The sequence below is a fragment of the Akebia trifoliata genome, chromosome 7 (genome assembly GCF_017979445.1).
Source record: "Akebia trifoliata isolate Shusen 1 chromosome 7, ASM1797944v1, whole genome shotgun sequence".
Taxonomy (NCBI): Eukaryota; Viridiplantae; Streptophyta; class Magnoliopsida; order Ranunculales; family Lardizabalaceae; genus Akebia; species Akebia trifoliata.
This window is the reverse complement of record NC_141381.1, coordinates 11,814,510-11,822,661: the sequence shown is the minus strand read 5'-3', so window position 1 is coordinate 11,822,661 and position 8,152 is coordinate 11,814,510. Positions and strand designations below refer to the sequence as shown.

The following is an 8,152-nucleotide window of genomic DNA, read 5'->3' as shown; positions in this document are numbered from 1 at the left end:
TAATAACTCTATTTAAAATAATTCTAATTAAAATATAACTATACCTAAAATAATTATAATTAAATAATAACTCTCTCTAAAATAATTATAATTAAACACTAAGGCGGTGTTTGTTTGCGCTAATTTTTAGTGCTTATTGCTTAAAAAAATTATTTTCAGCACTTTTGAAAAATTAGCGTGTTTGTTTATCAAAAAAATTCAGCACAAAGTGCTGAAAATTTGGCTGAAATTTTCAGCGCAAAAAAGACGCTGAATGCTTATTGCTATTTGCGCTCAGCACCGGTTATTTTTGTCATGGACAAATATACCCTTTATAAAAAAATGTAATTATCGCATATATCCATGTTCTATTTCATCCGAACGGCTGAAACACTCGTCTCTATCGTTTCTCTGTCGTCTCCCTCACCAGATCTCTCTTGCCAGGTATCTCTCTCTCTCTCTCTCTCTCTCTCTCTCTCTCTCTCTCTTCCTTCTGTATCCATCTTTTATTTCATCCGAATGCTGAACACTATCGTCTCTATCGCCAGATCCAAATCTCTCTCGCCAGATCTCTCTATTGCCAGGTATCTCTCTCTCTCTCTCTCTCTCTCTCTCTCTTTATCTCTCTTCCTTCTGTATCTATCTCTGGTTTAATAGAACGAAACTTTGATTTAGGGTCTGAAACACCCAATTGATTTTGTTTTAAAGTTGGACACCATATCACTGTGTTTTCAATCTCAAATTGTATCACTGTATTCAGATTGTATCACTATGTTTTCAATGTGACTTTGATTTAGGGTCTGAAACACCCAATTGATTTTGTTTTAGAATACCTATAACTTCCTTCCAGTTTGGACACCATATCACTCTGTTTTCAAACTCATTGATACTTTAACAACTTCTCTGTCTCCACCAATTTCCACACATGACTTGTTATTAGAACCAAAATGTACTTTGTATTCCTTAGAAAATTGGAACCCACATCTTTGTTGACACAGTTAAGTGAGGAATTGTGACATTCAAAGGGTGGGAGCACTTTGTAAAAACAAATGTTCACACTGAATTTGAAATCAAGAACAAACAACAGTATTTCAAGAAAAATATAGAAAACAAGCAGAGATTCTATTTTAGGAAATTAGTTTTGAATATTTCAAAACATGACATCTTCATATCAGTTTTTGAGTTAATTTTCGTCTGGTGTAAGGTTTTCAAGGAGTTCAAAGGGATTTTCTTTGAGGACTTCTTCCTAGTTCAATGGGACAGTGTTTGCACTATCTCATAACCTTATTCTGCTTTCCATTTGTTGTTTTTTGGTTTCTTTTCTTAGGTTGGTTGTCTCGACCTTCCCTATTGTATTCTGTAATTTCTCCTTTATTAATAATTTAAAAAAAAAGGCCCTAAGTAATCATTTTGTGATTTTAGTATCTTACCACAATTCATGCCCTTCAAAACAAAATTCCCATACAAAAAGATTCTGGATAAATGACATTGACGCCTGACTAGTTCAGGCTGGCTGTAGCGTATATATTGTAGATTGTCCTATTCTAGTCTAATTCTCTTGTTAGGAGATCTTTGGACCACAAATATCCGTAGAATAGGATTCCAACTCGGCACCTTTTGAGATTTTGAACTACACACTTTGGAGAGTACAATATAATGAAAGTTAAAGAGTTATTCAAGTCAAATCGATCTCATCTTTGTTATCTTAAACTTTATTACTAAAATCGTCACCATGATCTTCATCAAGTTCATGTTCTCTTACTAGTGCATTTTGTTCATCTGTCGTATTTCCCAATTTAATCATATAGTTCGTGATTAAACAAAAAATTCATAAAAATTGCATCTTATTGAAAAAAACATGACTAATTTGTAATGGAAAAATAGTCATGATTCAATCGCAACTTCTTTAATAAAAGTTGGGAAATTTGGTGACTATGGAAACAAAATTGACTTCACTTCTGAATTCTGATGGGGCAACACATTGCACTCATCCTCTTACAATTGAAGGATGGGATGACAATTTAAGGGTAGCCACTTCTTGGGGTTTCAAAAATTCGTTCAACGAGCATTGGGATTCTTATCTTTATGAAGCAATGTGTAATTCAAATCTTTGTTTCTGGTGTCGTAGTAATTTTTTGTGTTTTTTTTTTTTTTTTTGAAACGTTTCCTTCTGTAATGTGATCTGAATGTTTTCCATAACACAAATGTCAAATTACTTATACAACTCTGGCCCATTCTGATGAGTGACAGACATGGCATTGCACTCATCAAATATGTCAAGTGTAGGAAATTTTGGTTTTGATTTCTCTTTCTTCAAAAGAAGCTAAGTACATAGATTTGACTCATCCTTTCGACATTAGTTCAAGCTCCACAAGCATCCCAGCCATGGAAAATGGTACAACTGCAATGGATATGTTCACTCAGAAGCGGACAATTAAGAAAGAAAATAGAACTGAATTCTTATTTGATTGAACTATAAGAAAACATAACTGAACTCGGTTCTTGTAGACCTTACTATGGGTGCAAGTTGGTTGGTAGGTTTATAGGATATTGGCAATCTATAGAACCAAACCAAACCAAATCGAATGGTTCGGTTCAGTTATGGTTCTTATTTAGTGGAACCAACCCATGTTAGTTCAGTTATGATTTTACCCCAAACCAAACCAAGTTGCACCATAGACCTTAAGCATGAACTAAATCTATATATATATATGAGTAGCGTTCAATGGCTAACTTTTGGCAAAACATTTTTCAAAACATGAGTTAGAAGTTTTGGAATGGGCTGATTTTTGGTGAGGATGATCTCTACGGTGAGGAGATCAACCTCACCAAAAATCAGCCCATTCCAAAACTTCTAACCCATGTTTACAAGTTGAAAAATCGTGGACCGTCCATTTTTTGTAAACTGTTTTTGATGGGGTTAGAAGTTTTGGAATGGGCTGATTTTTGGTGATGATGATCTCCTCACCATAGAGATCATCCTCACCAAAAATCAGCCCATTCCAAAACTTCTAACCCATGTTTTGAAAAATGTTTTGCCAAAAAGTTTGCCATTGAACGTGACCCTATATATATATATATATATATATTGAAGATGGGCTATATCTTGCTTCAGAGTGAGACTTTCTTTCTCAGCTTATTCTTTCCACTTGCAATGGAACTTTTCCTGCTATTATACCCACTGGTCTTTCTGATTTCCGCTTCTTCTATGCCCACTTGGGTCCATATATTGCCAAGATAGTCCATATATTGCCACATAGGTGTCTTCTCCAACTAACGCTGACTTTGAGATTTGATCCATCAATACACTATAATCTACTACAGTATAAGGAGGTGTAACACTAATGTAATGAAATGGTCCATCTTTACCTACACAAACCAAGTATTATAGAAGTTAACTATGTGAAACAAAAAAAAAACAAAAAAATGAATGAGCTTCTCAAATCAACAAGCTATAGCTTTAAATGTTGATCTTAGGGCCGCAACTTGGGTTGGTTAGGCTGGGTTGGAGACCAACCTGCACCCAACACAAACTTGATAAACACCAACTTGTGCCTGTGCCCATATGCCTAGCCTAACCTTGGGCATGATATGCTCAACCTGAACCCAAACCAAGTCGGGCTTACATATTAAAATATAAATTGATGGTTGATTGTTAGTAAAATAAATTAGGAAATTAGTTTTGAATTTAAGGCTTTAGTTGATTTCTGATTGAGTTTATTCTGTAAGTTGGATTTTGATGGCATTGGTTGATATTTTATTTGATTATTAAATTATGAGTTAGGATTAGGTGAATGGTTAGATGAATTGTATGTTAGGTGTTTGTAAAATTACCAAACTTAAGTGAATTATTGTTGATGGTGTTTAAAGTATTTTAAAAATTGTAAAACTTAGTATAATTTTATATTGAATAAATGTCATTTTGTTATTACAATGTCATTGTATTTTGTGATATGCCATCATTCATGGATCCAAGTTAGAATTAAAAAGAAAGAGTGTCTTCACAAATAAGATCTTACGAAGTATGTGTTTGCACACACAACTGTTATTAGGTATTAGTGTTTGTATGACATTGCAACACTTTGATTTCCGTATAATATGTATTTGTTAGAATGTTAATGTGTATGGGATATTATATGGATGTCGCATTGTGTATAGGATGTTATGTGGTTGTAGGATTGTATATTAGATGTTATGTGAATATGAAAGGCCCCTCCCTACAACTGACCATACAAGGTGTATCCAAATACCCATCCCCAAATACCTTGCTTTCTTGATCAAAGCCCATTGCATTTGTGATATGCAAATGCAGTGGCATCCAAAAGATGTCATTGCACACCAAGACAACATATCAGTCGGGCATTGTTCGAACCTTGATGTAGCCTTTATCTCCAACACAACGTAACTAAGAACTTATCGACACATTCTCAACAGATCTTAAGGTTTAGTCAAGAATATGAAAGGCTTTGATATCATTAAAGATTCTGAAATGTTTGGGTAGCCAAGATGATTTAGGTCTTACAAATTACTTATTAGTTATTACTAATTATTCTTGGTGTACTTATATTTTTTCAACTGTTCCATGAATGATAATTTACACTATTTTCCATGTTTGAACATAATTGATATCGATATGAATTATTTTTATAGTTGTTTAAATTATATAGTTGTTTATTTTTATTTTTCTACTGCATCTAGATATGGATTCTAATGAAAGCAACCGAGCGTGTTGGCTTGATGAGAGGGTTAGAAAATTTTTTATTGATCTATGTATTGAAGAAGTTAACCGTGAAGGAAGATCGGGGGGGACTCTAAAATCCCAATCATGGAATAGAATTATAGTTGAAATGAACAAGAAATTTTTGACTACTTTTAAGCAAAGACAACTAAAAAATCAATGGGATTATCAAAAGAAGCAATATGGAATTTGGATGCGGCTTACAACTTGCACGGGTCATGGATACAATGCAGAAACAAATACCATTCATTGGACTGATGAACGATGGGATGACTACTTGAAGGCATGTCTAAACCTATACTTTTACTATATATTTATAAATCTTGAGAATATTATAAGTGGACTCACTTTTAATATGATTCTAATGTGTCTCAGAAATATCCGGAAGAAAAAAAATGTCGTCATAAGCCATTGATGTTTGCACGTGAGTTATGCACATTATTTGAATGCACAATTGCCACGGGAGATACTGGATGGGGTCCACATAGAGAAGGGTTGCCCGTTGATGTATCATCTCAAGTTGGAGAGGATCCACAAAATTTTGATGAGTTTGAATCTCAACATTTGGGAGATGAATCTTTAGGACAGAGTGTTCCTAATATATCAACTCCTTCAGAAAATGTGGATACTTCATCATCACAAAAACGTCGTAAAAAGAATGATAAAGATGATCTTCAAAATAATATTCAAGCACTTATCGATGTTCTTGTAAAAGATACAGACAATGGACCCCCGATACAAGATTGTATGAAATCTTTGAATGAAATGATGATGGTGGAGAAAGGAGGACACCTTTACAATATTGCGCTTAATGCATTTGTTAAGGGAAATGAGTATAGGATAATTTGGATGGAATTGGCAGATCAAACACTACGATTGTCTTGGCTTAATGCTATTAACTTATCATAGGCTTTTAGATGTGAGATCTTAGTGGTAGTTTTGTGAAGTTTTTTGTCTTTGATGGAACATTTTGTTTGTTTCGTGTTTATGACATGTTGGAGTACTTATTTTGAATGGGTGTCATTGGATTTCAATGTTGGAACATTTTTATTTTGAATGAGTTTATTTAGATTTGAATGCTGGAATACTCTTATTTTGAATGGATATTTGATTATGAAATGTTTGTTTATCGTATTATTTCTTTTATGTATACAAATTATTTATGCAACAGTGAATATGACACCACAACAACGGAAGCTTCTAATAATATTAATATTGAAGTTCATATTGGAACGTATCAGACGACAATCTATCACTCGAGATGTAGTCAATGTATCAACACTTACGGGTGCACAATTTGTGGATGAACTCTTAAAGGGTCCTTCATCAAATTGTTATGAGTTGTTAAGAATGGAAAAAGAGTCATTCGTTAACCTTTGTCATTTATTTCAAGAACGAGGATGGCTTGTAGATAGTAGACATGTGAAAATACCGGAGATGATTGCAATGTTTCTTATGACAGTGGGTCATAATTGTCGGTATCGACTAATAAAAAATCGATTTCAACATTCATTGCAAACAATCCACAAATATTTTCATAAGGTTCTACTAGCTATGTTGTACTTTTCTAAAGAAATGATCATATCACCATCTTTCGATCAACCAATGGAAGAAATTCGAACTCATCGACATCTTAGACAAATATTTAAGGTACCTAACTTTTTACTCATGACAATTTATATTTATGTTTATATTTTTTACTAGTAGTAATGTATTTTTTTAATTAATTAATAAGGGTGCTCTTGGTGCTCTTGATGGAACACTCATCCATGTTTGCATTCCATCGGATAGACAAATTCCTTACAGGGGAAGGGGAAGATCTGAATGCTATCAAAATGTAATGGCTATTTGTAATTTTGATATGATATTTACATACGTACAAGCTGGATGGGAAGGAGTAGCACATGATTCAAGGGTCTTAATGGAGACTATTCGTGATCCTGCAAACAGATTTCCAATACCTCCATCTGGTATTATTAGTATTTCATATAGATTTATTAGTAATAAATATAGTATCTAAATATATTTCTAATTTAACGATGTATTTATTTTGATGTAGATAAATATTATTTGGTTGATGCTGCTTACACGCACACACGAGGTTTTATGGCACCATATCGTAATATGCGTTATTGGTTATCTGATTTTCATTGTGGACGTCCTAGATGCAAGGAGGAAATATTCAACCATGCACATGCCAGACTGAGAAATGTAATTGAGAGGGCTTTCGGAGTTTTAAAGGCGCGATTCCCAATTTTAAAAAGGATGGCACCATACTCTTTTCCTACTCAGAGAAATATAGTGATTGCATGCATGGCAATTCACAATTTTCTTCGTAAAATTTCGATAACTGATGAGCTTTTTCATCAATACGATGATGAAGATATTTTTCTCGAAATAACTAATGGTGGATATACTCATTTCGGCGTGGAAGAGTTGTTTGGACAATCTGAACAAGCATTTATGATTACCTTACGAGATCAAATTGCAAATCATCTTAGTAGTGCAAATATATGAAATGATGTTATTTTGTTGAGTATGACAATGTTGTATTTCAATTTTAATGGATTATATGACAATGTTGATCTCAAAATTTTAATGGATGTGTTGATTTTAAATTTTGGTGACTTGTATGACATTCTTATTTTTTAGTTGAAAATTTTGGGATTTTATAAATACAAATTATTATTTAAAAATTGAAAAGTATTATTTCTTTATTTAAAAATGAATTACATTCTAATTTTATAAGAAATAATATATTTTATCATGTTTGCTAAGAAATGGGCATTTGAAACATGTAAACAATGTATACTAATGATTATAAAGGTAAAATAGATAATTTACCAGTTTTCAGCAATATGTAACAAACATGATTCTGCAAATTCAGCACTTTATTTTAATAAATTCAGCACTATTTTGACATCTAAAACAAACGACTTTTTCAGCACTTAAATTCAACGCTTATAAATTTCAGCACTTATTTTTTCTGTTTAACAAACAGCACCTAACTCTATTTAAAAGGCACTAAAAAAAATCTATAAATAGGGGTTCCTACAACCTATTTTCGTATGAAAAAATAAATCATAAGAAAAATAGGTCAAAAAACTTCCCCAACCTCTTATAAACCCTAATTTTGAAGTCCTAACTTCTTACCTAATATCCATACCCCAATTTTAGCTTAAAAAACACCCAAAAATCCTTCTAAAATCCCTTTAAAATTCATAAAAAAAAATTAAAAAACTCACAGATCCAAGAAGAAGATACCTCAACTTGGAGATCATAAATCAGATCCGACAATAGAACGAAGCGAAGAGTGCTATACGAGAAGCTTTCTATCAGATCTGAGGGAGCAAAACGTTGCATTCGAAAAAGTAAATTTTTTTTTATTAATTAGGTCTTTTTAGCAATGTAGTTTTACTTGGGAATAAGTAGAGA

At 32.8% G+C, this 8,152-nt stretch overlaps 2 protein-coding genes across 2 annotated transcripts; both read left to right on the top strand.

Moving 5' to 3' along the window:
• The first annotated feature begins 406 nt into the window (after positions 1 to 406).
• Positions 407 to 5,794, top strand: LOC147398227 (L10-interacting MYB domain-containing protein-like). Its single transcript, XM_086447392.1, has 4 exons — positions 407 to 423; positions 528 to 563; positions 4,678 to 5,000; positions 5,093 to 5,794. The coding sequence occupies exons 3-4, from the start codon at positions 4,680 to 4,682 to the stop codon at positions 5,624 to 5,626; spliced, it is 855 nt and encodes a 284-aa protein (XP_086303518.1). The 5' UTR covers positions 407 to 423; positions 528 to 563; positions 4,678 to 4,679; the 3' UTR covers positions 5,627 to 5,794.
• A 99-nt stretch (positions 5,795 to 5,893) lies between these two features.
• Positions 5,894 to 7,234, top strand: LOC147398226 (uncharacterized). Its single transcript, XM_086446676.1, has 3 exons — positions 5,894 to 6,178; positions 6,453 to 6,687; positions 6,777 to 7,234. Exons 1-3 carry the CDS (start codon positions 5,894 to 5,896, stop codon positions 7,232 to 7,234), a joined length of 978 nt encoding a protein of 325 aa, XP_086302802.1.
• The last annotated feature ends 918 nt before the right edge of the window (positions 7,235 to 8,152 follow it).

Excerpts from the sequence above, each read along its gene's own strand:
- LOC147398226 (XM_086446676.1), top strand. The coding sequence starts at position 5,894 with ATGACACCACAACAACGGAAGCTTCTAATAATATTAATATTGAAGTTC. Across the intron at positions 6,179-6,452 it reads TTGCAATGTTTCTTATGACA|GGTGCTCTTGGTGCTCTTGA; the intron begins GTGGGTCATAAT and ends TTAATTAATAAG. Across the intron at positions 6,688-6,776 it reads ATTTCCAATACCTCCATCTG|ATAAATATTATTTGGTTGAT; the intron begins GTATTATTAGTA and ends ATTTTGATGTAG.
- LOC147398227 (XM_086447392.1), top strand. The coding sequence starts at position 4,680 with ATGGATTCTAATGAAAGCAACCGAGCGTGTTGGCTTGATGAGAGGGTT. Across the intron at positions 5,001-5,092 it reads GATGGGATGACTACTTGAAG|AAATATCCGGAAGAAAAAAA; the intron begins GCATGTCTAAAC and ends AATGTGTCTCAG.